Source organism: Armigeres subalbatus, chromosome 2 (genome assembly GCF_024139115.2).
Source record: "Armigeres subalbatus isolate Guangzhou_Male chromosome 2, GZ_Asu_2, whole genome shotgun sequence".
NCBI classification, from domain to species: Eukaryota; Metazoa; Arthropoda; class Insecta; order Diptera; family Culicidae; genus Armigeres; species Armigeres subalbatus.
In genome coordinates this window covers 97,451,355-97,473,298 of record NC_085140.1, presented here as the reverse complement: position 1 = coordinate 97,473,298, position 21,944 = coordinate 97,451,355, and the positions used below count along the sequence as shown (strand labels likewise).

Genomic DNA, 21,944 nt, shown 5'->3' with positions numbered 1-21,944 from the left:
TAAGCGAAAACATGAGATCAATTTGCAGTTTTATTGCCTGTTTGTTTAGCCAACACAGACCGAGCGTTTATTAATGAATGAGTGAATGAAAATATGAATAATCAAGCGATCGAAGCGCACCAGGCGAGATATGGCACGGCCAGTCCGGCTGATGCTTGAACCCGCGCACTTGGAGCTGGGATGCCAGATGTGAAGTAATGCTCTTATTTTCATAAGATGCATGGAATGTACTAATGTACTTAATTGCGATGTCAACATTTTAAATCCTAATAAATTTGTACGCTTTCTCGAGGCAAGGATTATGAGAAATACTTAACAGGTTTAAAGGATTAAGGAAGCTAGTTAGGTATATGAAATTGACGGACATTTGAATCGAAATTCTTAAAACAGTGGAAATTTGTTCTTACGTTCTGCTAGAACAAATCAGAAAGTCTACAGGCATCCCTGATCCGACTCAGAAACAGAGAAACGCGCGCATAAATCAATGGGTACAGAGATTCGTTCGTGATCGCTTTGCAATAAGTGTTTCTGCAGTGATTCTCAATTTACGGGGATTTTTGTTCAGAAACTTACCGAATCGAACTGTCCATAGCTGGAGCGGCGTCCCTCGCGCCGATTTCCGTCGATGGCGGCCTGCAGCTCGGCCGGTGTGCTCAGGTTCTTCTTCTCGCACTCGTAGGGATAGAGATACTTCATGTACCTGTAAAGATAGGATTGGAAGTGGAAAATTACCATCGGTCGGTCCACAGTGGTGCCGCTATTTAGGGTCTTCGGCACGTAGAGTACCCATCTCGAAGCAGTTCTAATTGATAAAACAAACAGCGTCCAATGTTGGATGTGTATGGACCGAGAAAGTGTCTGGAATTGGAAACAGGGACGGCAACGGCAGGCGGCATTTATTTCTCCTTATTCATTTTCATAAATAATTAATCTTCTTCGCCGGAGCGAGGAGGTGCTGCATTTCGCCCGGCGCAGTCTGGTTCAGTTTCTTCCGATCGTATACCGGAGTGCAAATGCAGTTGGTCCGTAGCGTTGCGTTGGTTCATTCACACTTGTTGTTCGATGTTCGCGCGGGATGGGAGAAAGGAATGCGATAGGGTCCGAAGGCGCAGTGCGCAGTCGGTCGCCGGAGAGTGAGAAAAAGGCACTGTGGAACACGTTTTTATAATGATTAAATTAAACAACAAACAAATAGAACCATCAAACAGACTTGTTAAAGCATCCATCTCGGAGAAGTTTCTTCACTGTTGTTGGCTTCTTGCGATCGTCCAGCGTTGGAATAGAGTGTGTTAACTGCCGGCAGAAAGAAGGGCCAATATCTGTGAAATATGAAACTCTATTTCTACGATGATTGCAAGATGTCGTTCTTATTCGAGTTTTGATACATCTTGACTAACTTCCTATGATAAAATCACTTTATTCAAGCGCAGTTTACAGTTTTGCAAGGCATGACAAAATGTTTCAAATGTGCCTTCAAGAATTATCAACAATAATTTATCCAAACATATATCTGAGGAGAAAATTCTCTCATTGATTTTTAAATTTCTCCGGATTTTCTTGTAGCAGCTTTTATTCGACTTCTTAAAACAAATATCGAAGAATGTTTGTCATTGGACTCAAAACCTCTCCTCACTGGTTCAGGGTTGTTACGGAGATTCTGAAATATTTTCCGCGCCAAATTCGTGCCGACTAAAATCAAATCAATGCCATACCACGCGACTCCGAATTAAATTCTAAGTCAATACACGCGAAAAATCATTTTTTGTTACCACAATTTACTGAGACTTCTCTTCAAGTTCGTTTCTTAAAATATTACTGTTTTTAAATATGATTTTAAACTACAACTTTACACACGAAAATAGGGCTAAGAAAACCGCAGTTTTCTAGATGGTACTGTACTGAGAAGTACTGAGGCTTAGTGAGCAAGAACTAAACAGCCAAAACTATTTCGAAATTGGAGTAGGCTGTGCGCGTGAGCTGCTGTATTTTTCCTGTGTGACGTATCCGTATCATTGAGTGAAAAGCCGAAATTCGGCCGATAGTTCTCGAAAAGTGCAAAAAGGAGTGCGAAAGAAAACCTTATTAGTTACATTAGGAAACATTGTGTTGCTTTTTTTGGTTTATTTATGTATCAAGAAAATGCAGAAAACCGGTGAGGATGTTCCATTATTCTTCGTTTCAATTATCTTATTTATGGTCACTTGCTAAGTTCAAAGATCCATCTGTAACCAATAAGGGAAGTGACTATTGACATGTATTGGGAGGTGGGTGGTGTAATTTTTTTTCTCGTTTCAGAGAGCGAGTATTGGCGCTTAAACCTAGGCTAATTAGCCAGGGCAAGTCTAATACCTTGTCCCACCCCAAGAAGAAGCAACACTATGGAGAACGGAGTGACGTAAATTTCTTAGCATTGTCACTCCCAACGTCTGTACAAACTTATATCATTTGCTTATGATGATATACCTAAACTGTATTCCCTACCAACCATCCAACTCCTTGGCATCTATGAGGGCGTCGGTGAGTCGCTGGCCTCTCGTTAAGTAGATGTCATATCATCATTTACTTCCTTTCCCTATTAACGGAGAAAATGGGCGTGGCCGGCAATGGTAGCTTTCATGCTTTATCATTTTGGACCTCCAATTGGGTTGCTATTATATCCCAAATAGTAATCAATAAGCAATTGGGGTAAGAAAGTTAAAGAATATACATGACAGCTATCATTATGCAATCTACGAAATACTCCGTTACCACGCAACGCAAGAACTAAACAGCCAAAACTATTTCAGATGAGGGGATGTTTAGGTATGTTTTGATCGGCACAAGATACATAGAATGTTCAGGCCAGATTTGATCATAATTGTATATAATGCGAAATCTGGCGAGACCGCAATTTCTTCTGATGTAATAAATTATGCAACTTTGTTGTAATTATGGATTACAAAACAAACATAAGAGATTGAGGAATTAGACAAGGCAAATTCATTTTTTAAACAAAACTTCTGTAAAACTACTTATTGAAATCGTATCAAGAAGGTTGCTCAAGCTCCGTCGAGCGAAATCTAGCAAAAATTAGTCCGGAATGTATGCGGAAAGCTGTCCATCAATTATTGTGACAAGTTTCTCTAGGAGTTCATGCAGAACTTCCGACAGCATTTTTAGCGGAAATGAATCCGCAACTCCTACTAAAATTTTTTTGGGGATACTTTTGAAAAAATCCTTCATGAATTCCTGTGGAAATCGCTTTGGATATTCTTTGGTGAATTCCTGCGGACAACCTTCCCTTCCATGAATTTAAAAAGTGGTATTCTAACTGTTTTTTGCTGTAATTTCTGCGTTCACTTTCTGGAAAATCCTCCAAAATTTCTTTATACTTTTTCGGATTTTAAATGCTACAGGAATTTTCTTTGGGCTGTTTTTTTTTATTGGATTCCTCATAGGATTCTCGAGGGAATTTCTTTAGGAGGTTTCTTCGTAATTTTTCCTGTTGGTAATCCTATAAGAATCCGAGTTATCCGAAAGTATCAGAAAACATCCTCCAGAAATAGCTGTGGTTGAGAATAGCTTTTGAAAATAATCTTTTGAATTTTTGAACTTGTTTTTGTGAAAGCGTTTATTTGGTCTAGGAAAGCAATATAAAATGTTCCAACACTATGAAAAAAATTCTGACGAAAAAACCCTGTGACTCGATATTTTCCCTTACTCGAAGAAATTCAAAGTCCCTTGAATCTAGCATACTACGATATTCTCTAAGTCGAAGAAGTTTGCCAATGCATTTTCACCTCGCTAACTCGATGTTGTAGACATCGACTACAATTCGATATATTTAGAAGTTAGAAGTAAAAAGTGATTAGCGAGAAGTGAGAAATGACAAAGCGAAAAGGCAGAAATAAGAAGTGAGAAATGAGAAATTCGAAAAGAAGTGATAAATGAGAAGTAAAAAGTGAGAAGTTTGAAAAGAGAAGTGAGAAATGAGCAGTGATAAGTGCGAAGTAAGAAGTGATAAGTGAGAGAAATGAAAAGTAAAAAGAAGTTGGAAGTGAAAAGTGATAGCATGTGATTGGCTACGGGCTGGCTACGTCCTTACAATCACGGAAGGAAGGGAAGGAATGTTTGTTTAACATCTATTAGTGAAGAAGCAGGGAACCCATGCTACCTTCATAGATGTCTCGGGAAGGAAAATTTGTGTTGGTGGGTAAGGTGAATAAAAGGGGGTCTCTATTCGACAATACAGAGCGTTTGTCAATAATAGTACTTGCTGAAAAATTATTAAAATATATTCATCATTTTACTTACGAACCGTCCAAAGCAGAACAAAGTAACCCATATCTTGCAAAAAATATTCATCGAACGTTAAAAACAGAACCAAACAAACGCGGATTTCACGAATGTTCAGCGTCCTACCTAAAAAAAACGTCCGATCGCGCACCAATTGTTTACTCACTCGACCGCGCAAACTATCTGCTTATTGAGCAGAAACACGACAAAACAGGCACTGATTGGTTTTCTTTTCTGCCGCACAGAACAACAAAATCAGCCCGCGCGAATTATCTGCTTACTGAGCAGAAACACAACAAAATAGGCACTAAAGTTGGAACCGAAAAGTGATAAGCGAAAAATAAGAAGATAAAAGTGAGAAGTGAAAGTGAAAAATGAGAAGTGTGAAGTAAGAAATAAATAGCGATAAATGAGAAGTAGCAGGATGAGGAAGGTAAGAAGCGAGATGTGTGAAGAGAGAAGAAGTAAGTAGTGAGAAGTGCGAAATGAGGAGTGAGAAGTGAGTTGTGAGAAGGTAGTAGTAAGAAGTGAGAAGTGGAGACCGAGGTTGTGAGAAGGGAGTAGTAAAAAGTGAGAAGTGAGGAACAAGATTCTTTCTCTTTCCTTTTTTCTTTTTTCTTCTTCCACAATTCTTTCTGTATATATCTCCACTCACTTCTCACTACTCAACATTTCGCTTCTCACTTCCTAATAATTATCTCTCACTTCTCACTTTGCTACTATCACATTTACTTCTCATCACTCACTTCTCACTTTCCACTACTCACATGTTACTGCACACATCTCACTACTCAATACTTACTTCCGTTTCTCAATACTTACATCTCACTGCTCTGTGCTCATTTCGAACATCCTATTTCTCACTTCTCAGTTCTCTCTGTTCATTATTCGCTTCGAACATCTCACTTCTCACTCCACTTAATAAGGAAACAAATTCTATTGGACTATTGGACCAAACGGTATTCGGCCAAATATAAATTTGTTCCTATCTCTTTACCTCCCTAACTAGATGGTCCCTTCAACATCAAGTAAGGGAGATTATCACGCTATGTGGTTCATCGCAATAATCAATAATCAATCAGAAACTGACAAATTACGAAAAAAATGGCAAAGATGAAAATGGGTGTTCATTTGCTTTAAGAGACATGTTTTGTATGCGTCATGTATCAGAATGGATTAAAAAGGACAACAAGTGGCATCCCTCTCCTCATATCATATATAGTTTTGTTCTCAACAATTTTTAAATAAACGTCATTAGATCTAGCATTTTATCAACTAAATTTTCACCTAAAACTAAATCCGCGCCAAATCTGCGCGAAACCTTAAAATCGGTCTTGTAAATCCGCGAAAATAGCGAAATTCGCTTACTCGTAACAACCCGCACTTTTCACTTCGGACATCCTACTTCTCATTATTCACTTCGCACTTCTCACAGTTCACGTATAGTTTTTTCACATCTCGCTTCTCATTTCTAAGTTCTCACTTCTTTCTTCTTACTTCTCAATTCCCACTTTTCTTTTCTCATTTTTCACTTCACCACTCACAGTAGTATATTCTAGCCTCTGCTTCCTTAGAGACCGTACACATATTACATAAGCACTCATGGAGGGAGGGAGGGTCTATCGTTTTCTTACGCACCATATAAATAAAAAATCATTTGTATGAAAAAAAAAACTTACATGGGGGGGGGGGATCGAAAAATCCAGAAAAATTGCTTATTGAATATGTGTACCACCCCTTACCTGGAGAATTCATTCCCTACTTTTTATTGATCTATGATTTTAGCTCCTTCGGCTTTTTTCGTTGTTTTTCCTTAAACATTTCTCCATTTTCAGCTTCTTGTTTCGCCTTTTGTTCTTCTAAATGCGGTTTGTACTTTAAATACGCCGGATGTGTTATCGTCATCGAAGAAAGCTTTTATTTCAAATTCTTTATTAAATTATTTTAATAAGGAATTAAAAAAACGTCATCGACGACCGATCATCGCTCATCATTCTTCTAAAGTAGAGAAACCTCGCTCAACATCGGCATTGCTATGTGATGCAGCTAAAGTTTGCTCATCCACCCATCCAGAAAGGCAAAAAAAACTGATTCCAATACTCATCTGTTCTGTACTCTGCAATCGAGATCATCTCTTCGCATTTGGAAAAGTCTTATTCGTCAAGAAAAAAATCATAATTGACCTGAATCGGAAGTAACCTGAAGATTTTCACATTATACATCGGCCTTTCACTGGATGCAACAGCTGGTGGGTTGAGGCATTGGCAATATTTTATAAACGAGTTCTGCAAACCAAGCGTTTCGATTACGTGCTTACCAGCAGCAATGAAAAAGGTGGAGTTTGCCGATCTTCTTCAACTTAACCAGCTCTACCGTTGCTGTATCCTAATGTGACCAGTAAGCTACTATTTAGTAAAAAGCGGAACGCCTAACTGGATTAGTGGCTTCGAAAAGGACACGCCAAAAGTGCATTCCAATTTTGGCCAAAAAAATTTAAGAAAAGGTTTGTAATGCAGCATAACTTAGAAAAATGAACTATGTGGTCACCTTGAATTATCCTCAGCATAAACTTTTTCCGCAGGTAGCAAGTTATTAATATTCTGTGAAGTATTCGCGAGCCACACATTAAGCTTACAAACTTGACCACCAAACTTTCCAGCTCAATGTGCATTAGATGTATGAGTGGTTCATTCCTCTGGAAGAAAATTTAGAGAATAGTCACTTGTCATAAGAAGAGTTTGTACAATCCCATTGAATTCCACCACTTAATTATATCTTGACAGATACTTATTTCGACCTCAACAGTAAGGCCGTCTTCAGTGTCTCGTACTTGACTAGACGTCATATTTTTGTGTTCAATAGCATTTAATTTTACATCCAACTTTGTCTTGTACTCAATATTGAATGCAAGCTCCATAGTAATGATAACCTGTAATTTTAAAAAGTGATGGAAAAAATAAGTCGAATCTAACGAAGCCTTTTTGTTCCATCATATATACTGTAACATTTTTATACTGTCCACAGGGAACCAATATTCGAGCAACGCCTAACAATATACCCTTTGTCGTCAACAGAGTTTGTTACTGACAAACACACCTTGCAACAAGCCTTTATCAGAACCCAAACACAATATGACAAGAATCATTTGCCTTGCATGCTCTGATATTTCTGAGAATACGATGCTTATTTTGTAATCATAGTTAGATTCTTGAATATTTCAATAAAAGCAGAAACTATGATAGCAAAAAAACGAAATTAGAGAGAGATAATGCAAAATAACGGAATGAAAAGTTAGCAACAAAATTGTCTTCTTATTTGTTGCTGACAAAATTTTTCGGATCTTTGTCATTATTATCTCCGACAAAAACAATGCTTTGTCGTTGGTTCTCTTTTGTCGCTTGTTCCGCTTGCAAATTCAAGAAAAAATGATTCCCTGACTGTGCATAAACAATCACTCATTTTTTAGAGATGGTGTTAGCGTAAGAACTTTATCACATAGGGTTACGGCAGGCATTTTCGTCATAGACTCGAAAACCAATAAAAGAGACACTTTTTTGTCAAACTCGTACGTACTAAATCGCAAGCTTAGGAGATAGGGGAGAGACGTTCAATATGCGCCCCCTAAGCAAATCTTCGAATTTAACGATGATAATGGTCGAAATTATGTACTTCCAACGTGTTAACCACTAATTTAACTTACCATCTATGACACGGAATAAAAATTTGGACGAAAAACCAATTATATTCCGAGAAAACGATTTTATTTTGAAGCGCTGCATTTTCGTGCAATTTCAAACCATGCGGGTTGAAACGCGCCACCCCGAGGCTAAAACGCGCCAGCCTAAAAATGTAAACAAACAGCAGTGAACTGACAGAAGAATCAAGTATCAATTTATGAAAAGTCCTATTCTCGTTTCCACTGCAATGAAATGTAAATTAATTTTTTTTGCTAAATTTTCGTGTAACTAGTTGATGTGTGCATATAAGATATGTTTATTCTTTAATTTATTTGGTGGGCGCATGTGACCTTGTGCATTACGGAGCCAAATCACGATTTTCTGTGCATGGTACATGTATCACACTTCCAAGAAGTGACATCATGATCTACATGAGTAACCAACGATCTATCGGACTGCTTCGAATGTGATATATGCCCTTTGTGATACGTAGAATAGAACGTGTTCACATCATAGGTTCTTGATAGTCCAAGAAATCTCTGGATTAAGGCTATAAAGTCTATAGAAGCAACAAAAAATCGATCGAACAGTTTTAAACATGGGACATGCCTTTTATGACACATAGAATAGAATGCGTACCCAGCATAGGTTCTTGGTCATCCAAGAAATCCCTGGAATAGGCCTTTCGGTCTACACGCGCAACCAAAGATTTCTTAGATTGTTTCAAATATGGGACTTGCCCTTTGTGATGCACAGAATATAATGTGATCAAAGTATGAGTTCTTGGCCATCCAAGAAATCCCTGGAACAGGCCTTTAGGTCTACATGCGGATCCAAAGATTACTTGAATGCGAAGTGGTATTACCTGTTGCCATGGGTTGTAGGCAGTCTACGAACTCCATACATTCAAGGTCTGTTGATTAACCTTCGTATTGGAGGCAGATATTGAAGAATAAACAAGTTGTGTGACCCCTTCTTGGTATATGTTTGTATTCCAAGTAGTTCTTGATGTTGTCACTGAAGCCAGGTAGTCTACGAACACCATAGATTCAAGGCCTGGGAATCAACCTACATAATGGAGGCAGTTATTGAAAAATAAACAAGTTGTGTGACACCTCCATGGTATATGTTAGTATTCCAAGTAGCTCTTGTTGTTGTCGTGGGCTCCAGATAGTCTATGAACTCCATGTAGTCAAGGTCCATGGGTCAACATGCGCAATGGAGGCAGTTATTGGAGAATAAACAAGTTGTGTGACCCTTCTTGAAATATGTTTGTATTCCAAGTAGTTCTTTTTGTTGTTGTTGGCTCCAGAAAGTCTTCGAATTCCATAGAGTCAAGGTATGTAGATCAACCTCCGTAATGGAGGAAGCTATTGGAGAATAAACAAGTTGTGTGACCCCTTCTAGGTATATGTTTGTATTTTGAGTAGTTCTTGATGTTGTCACTGATGCCAGGTAGTCTACGAAATCCATAGATTCAAGGTCAACCTACGTAATGGAGGCAGCTATTGAAAAATAAACAAGTTGCGTGACTCCTAGTGAGTATGTGTTTGTATTCCGAGTTGTTGTCGTGGGCTCCAGGTAGTGTACGAACTCCATAGATTCAAGGTTTGTAGATCAACCTCCGAAATGGAGGCAGCTATTGGAGAATAAACAAGTTGTATGACCCCTTCTTGGTATATAATTGTATTCCAAGCAGTTTTTATTGTTGTCGTGGGCTCCAGCTAGTCTTCGAATTCCTTAGAGTCAAGGTATGTAGATCAGCCTCCGTAATGGAGGCAGCTATTGGAGAATAAACAAGTTGTGTGACCCCTTCTAGGTATATGTTTGTATTTCGAGTAGTTCTTGATGTTGTCACTGATGCCAGGTAGTCTACGAAATCCATAGATTCAAGGTCAACCTACGTAATGGAGGCAGTTATTGAAAAATAAACAAGTTGTGTGACCCTTTTTTGGTATATGTTTGTACTCCAACTAGTTTTTGTTGTTGTCATTGGTGCCAGGTAGTCTACGAACTCCATACAGTCAAGCCCTGTGGATCAACCTCCGTAATGGAGGCAGTTATTGAAGAATAAACAAGTTGTATGACCCTTTATTGTTATATGTTTGTATTCCAAGTAGTTCTTGATGTTGTCGTGGGCTTCAGGTAGTCTACGAACTCCATAGAATCAAGGTCCATGGGTCAACCTCCGTAATGGAGGCAGATATTGAAGAATAAACAAGTTGTGTGACCCCTTTTTGGTATATGTTTGTACTCCAAGTAGTTTTTGTTTTTGTCATTGGTACCAGGTAGTCTACGAACTTCATTGAGTCAAGGCCTGTGGATCAACCTCCGTAACGGAGGCAGTTATTTATAGTTATTTATTGAAAAATAAACAAGTTGTGGAACCCCTTCTTGGTAAATGTTAGTATTCCAAGTAGTTCTTGTTGTTGTCGTAGGCTCCAGGTAGTCTTCAAACTCCATAGAGTCAAGGTCTGTGGATCACCTTCCGAAACGGAGGCAGTTGTTGAAGAATAAACAAATGGTGTGACTTCTTCCTGATATATGTTTGTATTTCGAGTAGTTCTTGTTGTTGTCGTGAATTCCCAGGTAGTCTACTCCATAGAATCAAGGTCGGTGTATCAACCACTTTAATGGAGGCAGTTTTTTGAAAACAAATATGTTGTGTGCCCCTTCTTGGTATATGTTTGTCTTTAAAGTAGTTCTTTTTGTTGTCGTGGGCTCCGTAATGGACGTAGTTATTGTGCATTGAACACTTTTTGTGACCCCTTTTTTGGTACAGTAATATCCCGATTTTTTCAATCCTAGTAAATTTTGGGGGGATGAAGTAGAAAAAGGCAAAATACAGGCTTACAAAATTCTTGACAAATTCTTTGTAATGATCCATAATAAGTTATTTCATGAAATTTATTATTGTTTTCGGTATTATTTGAAAACAATAGAAACGACAAAAAAAATATTAAAAACTTTTGTGGTGATAAAATCGGGTCGAAAACGTGGTAAAATCGGGGTCGACAAAATCGAGTAAATACTGTATATGTTCGCATCCCATGTGGTGCATGTTATTGTCATGGGTTCGAAGTAATCTACGAAATTCGTAGAGTTAGGGCCTGCTGATTGACCTCCGTGATGAAGCCATTTATCGAAAAAATAACAAGCTGTGCAACCTCATCTGAGTGAATGTATGCATTCCAAGTAGCTGTAGTTGTTTCCATGGTAGTAGGAACTATGTATGAACTCGATACGTACCATAAAGGGCATGTTCAACTTTTCAAACAGGCCAAAAGATCTCTAGTTAAGCGTGCAGGCCTTTTCCAGGGTTTTCTTGGATGACCATCAATCTATGCAATGGACGCTTTTTATTCTGTATACCACAAAGAGCATTTACCGTTTTAGAAACAAGCCAAAAGATCTCTGATTACGCGTGTAGATCTAAAAGGCCCTCCCCAGGCCATCTGCGAGTTGTGGCGCCTGTCTAGGATGTGGTGGAGTTTGACAGTGGGCCCTGGTAAACCTCTATAAAAAGCTGCAAGAATCCGCAAGTAGGTTCCGCCAAAGCGACCGTGTGCCGCTCAAAGCGCACAAGCATAAGTCCTGGTGTTAGGTGGGACGCTTAACAGCCCTGACACGACGGCCCTCTGACGAAACAGGACTTCCACAGTTATTAACTGCGAGGATTCTAAGCCAAATTATCATTTTTGCATTCGTATATCAATGAGGCTAACACGATGATACTTTTATGCCCAGGGAAGTCGAGACAATTTCCAATCCGAAAACTGCGTAGACCAACACCGGGATTTAAACCCAGCCACCCTCAGCATGGTCTTGCTTTGTAGCCGCGCGTCTTACCGCACGGCTAAGGAGGGCCCCTACCACAAAGGGCTTGTACCACCTGTTGAGCAATCTGAAAGATCTCTGGTTACGCGTGTAGATCTAAAGACATATTCCCGAATTTTCTTGGATGACCGTAAATCTTTGCAATGGACGCATTCTATTATATGTACCACAAAGGAGTTGTACCACTGTTGAAACAAGTCGGAAGATCTCTGGTTACGCGTGTAGATCTTAAAGTCTATTCCAGAGTTTTTTGGGAGACTATGAACCTATGCGATGGACGTATTCTTTTATATGTGACACTTTTAAAACAAGCCGAAAGAGCTCTGTTTACGCGTGTAGATCTTAAGGAGTATTCCAAAGTTTTCTTGGATGAATATGAACCTATGCAATAGACGCATTCTATTCTGTGTGCCACAAAGGGGTTGTACCAATTTTGAAACAAGCCGAAAGAGCTCTGGTTACGCGTGTAGATCTTAAGGTCTATTCCAGAGTTTTCTTGGATCACCGTGAACCTATGCAATGGACGCATTCTATTCTATGTACCACAAAGGGATTGTACCACTTTTGAAACAAGTCGAAAGATCTCTATCTCTATGACTCTGGTTACGCGTGTAAATCTCAAGGCCAATTCCAAAGTTTTCTTGAGTGACTATGAGCCTATGCAATGGACGCATTCTATTCTATGTGCCACAAAGGGGTTGTACCAGTTTTGAAACAAGCCGAAAGAGCTCTGGTTACGCGTGTAGATCTTAGGGTCTATTCCAGAGTTTTCTTGAATCACCGAGAACCTATGCAATGGACGCATTCATTCTTTGTACCACAAAGGTGTTGTACCACTTTTGAAACAAGCCGAAAGTGCTCTGGTTACGTGTATAGATCTTAAGCCTATTCCAGGATTTTTTCCGGATGACCAAGAACCTATGCAATGGACGCATTCTATTCGACGTACCATAAAGGGCTTGTGCCACTTTTGAATCAATTCGAAAGATCTGCGATTACGCGTGTAGATCTTAAGGCCTATTCCAAAGTTTTCTTGGATGACTATGAACCTATGCAATGGACGCATTCTATTCTATGTGCCACAAAGGGGTTGTACCAATTTTGAAACAAGCCGAAAGAGCTCTGGTTACGCGTGTAGATCTTAGGGTCTATTCCAGAGTTTTCCTGGATCACCGTGAACCTATGCAATGGACGCATTCTATTATTTGTACCACAAAGGGGTTGTAACACTTTTGAAAGAAGTCGAAAGGTCTCTGGTTAGGCGTGTAGATCTTAAGGCGTATTCCAAAGTTTTCTTGGATCACCGTGAACCTATGCAATGGACTATCCTATGTACCACAAAGGGGTTGTATCACTTTTAGAACAAGCTGAAAGAGCTCTGGTTACGCATGTAGATCTTAAAGCGTATTCCAGAGTTTTCTTGGATCACCGTGAACCTATGCAATGGACGCATTCTATTCTATGTGCCACAAAGGGGTTGTACCACTTTTAAAACAAGCTAAAAGATTTCTGGTTACACATTTAGATCGTAAGGCCTATTCCGTAGTTTTATTGGATGACTATGAACCTATGTAATGGACGCATTCCATTATATGTACCACAAAGGGGTTGTACCAATTTTGAAACAAGCCGAAAGGGCTCTGGTCACGCGTGTAGATCTCAGGGTCTATTCCAGAGTTTTCCTGGATCACCGTGAACCTATGCAATGGACGCATCCATTCTATGTACCACAAAGGAGTTGTACCACTTTTGAAACAAGCCGAAAAAGCTCTGGTTACGCGTGTAGATCTTAAGGCCTATTCCAGGGTTTTCTTGGATGACCATAAACCTATGCAATGGACGCATTCTATTATATGTGCCACAAAGGGGTTGTACCACTTTTGAAACAAGTCGAAAGATTTCTGGTTACGCGTGTAGATCTTAAGGCCTTTTTCAGAGTTTTCTTGGATCACCGTGAACCTATGCAATGGACGCATTCTATCCTATGTACCACAAAGGGGTTGTACCACTTTTAGAACAAGCTGAAAGAGCTCTGGTGACGCCTGTAGCTCTTAAGGCCTATTCCAGGGTTATCTTGGATGACCGTTAACCTATGCAATGGACGCATTCCATTCTATGTACCACAAAGGGGTTGTACCACTTTCTACACAAGACGAAAGATTTCTGGTTACGCGTGTAGATCTTAAGGCCTTTTTCAGAGTTTTCTTGGATCACCGTGAACCTATGCAATGGACGCATTCTATTATATGTACCACAAAGGGGTTGTACCACTTTTGAAACAAGCCGAAAGAGCTCTGGTTACGCGTGTATATCTTAAGGCCTTTTCCAGAGTTTTCTTGGATGACCATGAACATATGCAATGGTTGCATTCTATCCAATGTATCACAAACCAAAGGTCCAAGCTCCAGGAGGTTCTCGAAAAACTTTAAAGCCTTGAAAATGATAATGAACGTCTTACTGTGCGTCATCAAGGATCTTTACCACTTATGACTTCTTGATCTCTTGGCGTACCAAGAACATCTTAAGGCCTCAGCCCTCAAACAATGGGACGACCATGATAACGAAAACAATTTGGACGACCCTAATACCGAAACAGGTAAAAGACACATCTTAAGACTAAAAGTGTGTTAAATATCAAACTTTGCTTACCTTAAAGATTGCAAATTTTTTTTACGCTCCAAATTCCAAATAGCGCTCCCTCCTTTTACGCTCAAAATCACAAATAACGCTCCCTCTTTTTACGCCCTAAATTCGAAATAACGCTCCCTCTTTTTACGCTCTGATTCAATTCACGCTCCCCCGTTTTGGGCGCAAAAAGAGGTTTTGCAGTACTAGATTTAAAATAGTCCGATAAATCTTGAAGTGACGGGTGTAGATCTTAAGGCCTAACTCCAGGGGTTTCTTGAATGACCCAGAATCTCTTACGATGGCTCATTCTATTCTAACCATCCAAAAGGACGTATGCCATAATTTAAACAGTCCAACTGAACTTTTGTTATGCGTGTAGATCAGAGGACCTAATTCCAGGGATTTCTTGGATGACCGAAAACCTCTGCCGTTGACTTATTCTATTCTTCACATCCAAAAGGGCATGTACCACATTTAAAACAGTCCGATTGATCTTTGGTTACGCTTGTAGATCTGAGGACCTAACTCCATGGATTTCTTGGATGACCGAAAACCTCTGCCGTTGACTTATTATATTCTACACACTTAACTCATTTCACCGTATTCGGTAAATTTTACCGAAATCTCAACAGCAGAACTGTTCGGTAATTTATTTTACAGATTTTTTGTAATTTTTTCCATTGCTCAACTGTCAAAATCACCGAAAATCAGTTAAATTATTTACCGAACAGTTCTGCTGTTGAGATTTCGGTAAAATTTTACCGAATTCGGCGATTTATTTTAAGTGTGTACATCTACACATCCAAGAGGATTTATTGGATGCCCAAAAATTTATGCTGAAAAAAACTCGCATCTATTCTTGCTTTTTTTTCTCTATTCTACAATTTCACTCCTTGTACCTTGCACCTCTCACGTCTCGTTTCTCACTTCTCACATCCCATTTATCAATTGTCATATTCCTCTTCATGCTTTTTTACTCATTTCTCACACAAAGTATCTTGCTTACTACTTCTCCCCTTCTACTACTTGCTTCTCGCTTTGCACTGATCACATCTTATTTCGCACTTTTTACTGCTTGCCTTTCGCTTCTCACTTCTCAATTCTCATTCTTTTTTCTTGCTTCTCCCACCTCACTCCTCAGTTCTCATATCCCAAATCCAGCTTACAATTCACGATTGATTATAAAACTATTTAGGGCTTTTTAGTCGAATTCTGAATTCCTACTTCTCACTTGTTGTTTCTCACTTCTCACTTCTCATCACTCATAACTTCTCACTCATCACTTTTCACTTTTATTCTATCACTTTTCAATTTTTACTTTTTACTTTTTAATTGATAATATTTTAAAATAAATTATCATTGGCACACGCCCTTCTCAAACTATGACATCCATAGTCAAGCACATCAGATGGGCGCGTTTTATCCTGCATGCAGAGGTTTTAATAAAATGTGTGTTTTTCTATGAAAATGTAGTAAAGTTAACTTTTTAGTAACTTGGCACAATCTTTACTAATTTGTTTTTCCAGACATGTGCAAAGATTATTGAAAAAATGTTTTTATCTAGTGGAAAATCCTTAAGGGAACGGAAGCTTAAATTTTATCAAAAAGCGGAAAAAACAAATTTATTTTTAAAAATTTTATTATAAATGTCTTGACTATTATTTTTAATTTGTTGATCTAAAAACATGTTTAGGCGCCAGCTGCCATCGGTTTTGTAACTTAATTTAGCCTATTAACCCAGAAAATGCAATGGCTCGTATTAGCTGACTGGCGCATTTTAAACCTAGTTCCCCTACTTTCTGCTATAGTGGAGTTCTAGCAAATGGACGTTGCTTTCGTTGGACGATGGACGAAAATACCTGCCGTTTCCCTACATAAAACGCGACGCGAGACTGGACACAACACTTATGGTTCTTACAAACGAAGTATGGCACGGCACTAAACTCGAAAAATCTATGACCTGTCGCAAAAATCGTGAGAATTGAAAAAAGAATAGGAAAAAAAACCGTGCAGCGTGAATTTCGCATATGCCCAGTTCTTATACACACTCTTAGAAAACATCGTGTAAATTTAAATCTATCGAGATGCACAAAAAGGGAGCGGCCTCTTCGACATGATTTTACATTCGTTTTGAAAATTACATGACCTCAAACACCTGAAAATGTTGCGCAAATGTAATGACGTAAATACAGGTTTTGGTTTTGGTAGATTCTTATACAGAATTGTTAGAAAATCTAACAACCGCCGGTTGGGTGTAGTTACTTTAGTGACCATTTTCCGAAAACTAGTGATTTTAGTGACTTTTGGATGCAAATATAGGCTTGGCATTTACTCGTACAATGAGCTCAATGAGCAAAAAAAAAATTCATCAAAAATGAGCTTCTAAGCAACAGGCAGCTTGATGTAGGCAATTCTATATTTATCTGGTTAGCAATTACAATTTGGATTGCAAAGAGATTATTGACGAAATTATTTTATACTAGGCGAACCTGACTGATCTCACTCGGGTTTTATTTTTGATCGGTCAATCATTTAATTGATTGAGGCGTTGCACTCTAGATCTAGAATCGAGCTTGATGGCTTTCTTCAGAACTCATGAAACCGTTGCATTTAGACAACTTCTAAACTTTCCCCAGCAAGTTGTTCTATTTTTCATATACATAAACAAATACAGAAGAGCTCTAAACGATGCGATTGGTGAGTAAATCCCGCACTCCTCTCCCACCAACATTCGAATGCATCGAACAGCATCGAACAAAAGTTTAATATGTATTCAAATTACTAACCTGCTCACAGCATATTTATTTACTTCCCGTGATAATTAACATGTTTCTTCAAAGAGTCCTATGCATTTCGGCTCGAATTGTAGAATAAATCAGCAGTTTCGTGCCAATTTAATAGCCGTTCGCGATTTGGTGGACTTATTACACCCAGGTTTTTTTTTACACGGTTTGGTTTTGGTCTTTTAAGACCTTTAGCGTCAATGACGCAATGAGTTAACCCCATGAAAAAAATCACAAAAAATCAAAGAAAATTCAGGGCGTATTTAAAAAGCTGTGAAAGTTCAGGTTAACCGAGAAATTAATGAATTCCAACCGCGTAAAAAAACCAGGGTGTACTGCACTTCACTTCCTCTCAAAGGGCATTGAAAAAAACAAGTTTTCACACACTTCTCCGCACATGAGCAGCCCGAAATGTTGATGGAATGCCAATTAAACATCACTTTTTGAAATCAGTCACTTGTTTGAAGGGAAAACTTAATATAAACTGCTATTTTTGATCAAAAAAAAAACCACTAAAAACTGATCGCGGAGCGAATGTAAACACCGGCAGCGGCAGCAGCAAACTAATATTTAGGGTGGCTCAAAAATTATTTTGCTCCGCCACGCTCAGTCGAATATGTTTCATATTCTGGGTGTCTTCCGATGGTTTGGGCTGGTTTAAATAGGAGCTTACAGTGCACAGGTCGTTTCAGGTTTGTATGACAGTTGATATGGCGAGGTTAAATTTTACATTATTCTGATTGTGGCGCTTCGTCATTGGGCCCTGGCGAGGGGGGAGACCATATGATTGGATGAAATATTTAAGAGCTTTGACTCCATAGATAATGCATATTGAATTGTCGTTCCGATAGTTGTGAGTCGATTTTATTCGAGGTTGCCAATCCTTAGCACGATAATTAGGCTTCTCAGAAAGCATCAGTGAAACGTGTAATTCAACAAAATAGCCAGAATTTGTCTGTGATATCTTTTGCACCAGGAGCAGATACTTCATACAAAAAGTGTGACATGGGAGTGTGCCAAGGAGTGAGCGGGGTATAAAATGCTATTTTTTGCGTTACGTAATCAATGGATCTTTCCCAAGGTGCGGTTTTCATTCAGCTATGTGGGTTCTCTTTTCGCCAGCGTTTGGAGGAGAGGCGCTGTAGTCAGTGTAATGAAAGGTTTAGTTTCCCATACTAGCTTTCATACAAACTTGAACCGGCTTGTGCCAATTAGTTTTTGTTCAAATTGGCTTTTGTAATACACTCGGAGCATGGGGACAAAATCGATTGAGCGTGGTGGAGCTGGGTCGTTTTTTGAACCACCCTACTAATATTCTTTGCTTTTTTATAAATACTACACCAATACTACATATGACAGTTTTATTGTACCAATACTTTCAAAGCTTTGTTTTGGTACTCAACCCACCTTCACCTTAAAGGAAAAGCAAACTCATTTTTATATATAGGGCACTGCGCGGAAACATCTCTTTCTCTTTCGTTCCTCATAAATTTTGACGTTTACTGGCCTTGTTGTTTTCTAATTTCTTTGCAGCGAGAAAGAGACAAAGTAATCCGTGCAGTGCCCTATAGAAGAAGATAGGAATCCTACATTCAGAGATATGCGAAAACGGCCATCTTGAGCAAATCGAGCATTCAGAGATGTCAGAATCTGAGCCAAATGAACATTGTTATCGTTGCGGATGGAGAGGTATTGCGATTAAAGTGAAAAAGATTGTACGAAAAGTTTTGTCGAATAAACTATTTGTATTACAAAGGCAAGTAGGAGTAGTCTAGTTTATGAATGGTATTATGTTCATTATTATTGCACTTTTATTTAAGTAAAAATGCCTTGTTGGACGTTAGATAAAAAATCGAAAGATGCCATCATACGCAAAGTCATATTCGGGCTCCAACATTTTGTGCCGCGGCAAGTGCGGCAAGTGCACATCTCTTAAAATAGGATCCCTAGAAGAAGATAGATAGATAGATGATGATGATGATGATGATTGAAGAAGATGAAAAGGGAAGGGCCAGGGAGCGATCCCTTGATCGTAGTGGCATAAAGGCACCAAGACCTTCCTCAAAATATTGTGTGAACGCGTTTAAACGCGTGAGACCTAAAATCCGCCTTAAAAGGAAGACTCATTTCAAACCGCATGAAAAGCGACTGTTTTGACCGATTAATACAAGATTTGTGCGACTGCTTCAATTTTGAATGCAAATTATTAAGCTCTTTTAGAGGAATGTCTTCAATGTGTAAAAATCAATGGAACAGCCCTAAACACGCATCATGATAGTGATTGAATTGTTTTCTAAACAAAGACGATAAATACAATAACCTACTGGCTACCGTTAGATTAGCCAACTAATTATCATAAATGTATTCGCCACCATCAATTCCGTCCTTATGAAAGAGGCTCAAAGATACTCAATGGACAACTTTTTCCTCACCTGATTGAGTCAAATCATTTAGTTATCATTGAGAAATGAATATATTTCGGAGCTACCCGAAAAAGCGAGAAACGCAAAAGTACATAGAAGATGAGCAAAGATTCGTGTGTCGAGAGCAGTGTGCATTTTTTTCTTCTCCTGATTCGCTCTGCTGAGGAGCATTCCATCCCTGTGCAAATAGTGACTTTTTAGTGACTAGACTCAAAATAGTGACCAAGTCACTAAAAAGTGACCTGCTACCAGCCCTGCGTTTGTACGCTGTGCTGTTGATTCGCACATCCTGAACGAAATATGTTCAGATCACCATCTTATCAGTTCCAATAATTGGCAAATTGTTTTTTTTTTTTAGGTATTCTGTCAAATCTTAGTCTGACTTGAATTGAAACTTACAAAAAGACAATAGATTTTCATAGCGGTCTTCTATGATTGGTAAAGAAAAAAGTATGTCCCATGGAAACCGCATTCGCTTAGACACGAATTGATTGTTGATTACGTAGGACCTGATCTGCCGTTATACGCATAACTGTCCCATGTACATAGGAACTAATTAATTGCATATCATTAGACAACTCGGCCGTACGGCTTGACTGTGGATATACAACAGCAAAACACATGCAACGATTGGACAAATCAAGCATACGAAAGATATTCTATTTGCAAAAAAGAACTAACCGCGGTGGAGGTTGGCAATTCGAAGTTGATAATCGCCTAATGTTCACCCGTATTCTTGTTTACGGACAAACAAGACTTTCGAACGAATGCAGTTCGTTCGAATCGTTGTCCCATTTAATTTTGCTGGCGTAAACGAGAATGTGCATCAGCTTTCGTTCGAAAGTGCGTACGTACGTAAACTAGAATAAGGGTGAATATCAATATGATTCTGATCCCAAAAATAATTGCTGATTTTTTATGTTTTCTTCTTCTTGAATGTCAAATTGAAGAAAGCTCACGCCTTCATAAACGTGTACCCACGAGTGATATAGACCGTTTCGATAACCGAAAATACACCATTGGAAACCCATTGGAAATTGCGATAAACATTTTTGAAATTTTCAGTGCGTATTTCTCGCATCATCATAACCCACACCGAGTGCAAATAAAATTTGTCAAATTAAATTACAACAGTCGATTCTCTGGATGCCAGCATTGAAATCGTTCTTACGTGGAACGAATGTTCACTGGAATAGTAAAGGCTCCACAGTACCGAAAAAACAACAAGCACACCCAGCCGGCATTCCACCGGAGAGCCGGCAGCCGGAAGATTACAGGGCACTGACTAACCATAAATTATGATTATCGCCTTGTGACGAAGCTGTTTCGCGGGTAAACAGTTTTACGGCCGGAGGTGCACAAAGGTGAAAACCGGGTCGTTATGATTCGAAACCAGCGCTTCAGCGCTGGTGGTGACAAAAGACATAATAATTTAATTACACAGGATTTTGTTTTTACACGATTTTTTTTTCGCTCGTATTTTTGATCGTGTGACTTCAATTTGCCGCCAAACTGTTCGCAACATGTTTCAAAAAATCCAGAATAAATCAAAGAAAAATCACATGATAATTAATATACGTTAAACATTTAGGATGAGTGGAAAATTGAGAAAATGTAAATCGCGTAAAAACAAAATCCAGTGTATTTAATATGCGGATGAAGCGCGATCATTTCGATGAGACAATAATGTTTCGGTATGCAAATCAACCAGACCGGAGTTAAAATAGCCGCGCCGAATTGAAACATCTGGGCAATATCTCAACCATTGATGCGGTGGTGGTATGAATCTCATTTGCGTCTTTTTTACGCAGCTGTTCCACAAACAACGCCTTTCAATTGTCGATAGCGCATAACAACCACCTTAACGAGTGATTTACAAATGCGTCACTTGGAAGTAAAAATGAAAACGTGCGATTTCCGCTTATCGTGTGGGGTATTTGCGATTTAATGCACGATAACTATGAGCCAGTTGTAATTAAGAATGTGTTCTTGTAATTAACCTGGTTAGGATGCATTTAATAATGAATAAATACGCAGAAAAAATCGAAGTGGAGTTACTGGCTCAACACTAAGCATAAGCAATCTTCTTGATAGCTTTTTAATGTGTGGATGTTGTAAATTAATTTAATTACATTTCATCCAACAACGAATTAATAAATGCACGGCGCAAAACTGTGCCAATGAATAACTAAAAAAAGTGCAATGTTTTATTCATCACAAACCGCACGCATGCCCAGCGAGCTAGTTTTCGATTTCCGATTCAGCCGACTTCGTCCAGACGCATCAGAAAATGCGATTAGCTGCATAAATATGATGCCAAC

The 21,944-nt window shown here is 38.9% G+C and overlaps 1 protein-coding gene across 2 annotated transcripts in view; it reads right to left on the bottom strand.

Annotated features, from left to right (window-relative positions):
• LOC134210235 (protein dead ringer) overlaps window positions 1-21,944 on the bottom strand; it is a 274,077-nt gene that overhangs the window by 12,756 nt on the left and 239,377 nt on the right. For both annotated transcript variants that reach the window (XM_062686279.1, XM_062686280.1), the window contains exon 6: window positions 574-700. In XM_062686279.1, coding sequence (XP_062542263.1) covers window positions 574-700 — 127 coding nt within the window. The remainder of the gene's footprint in view (window positions 1-573; window positions 701-21,944) is intronic.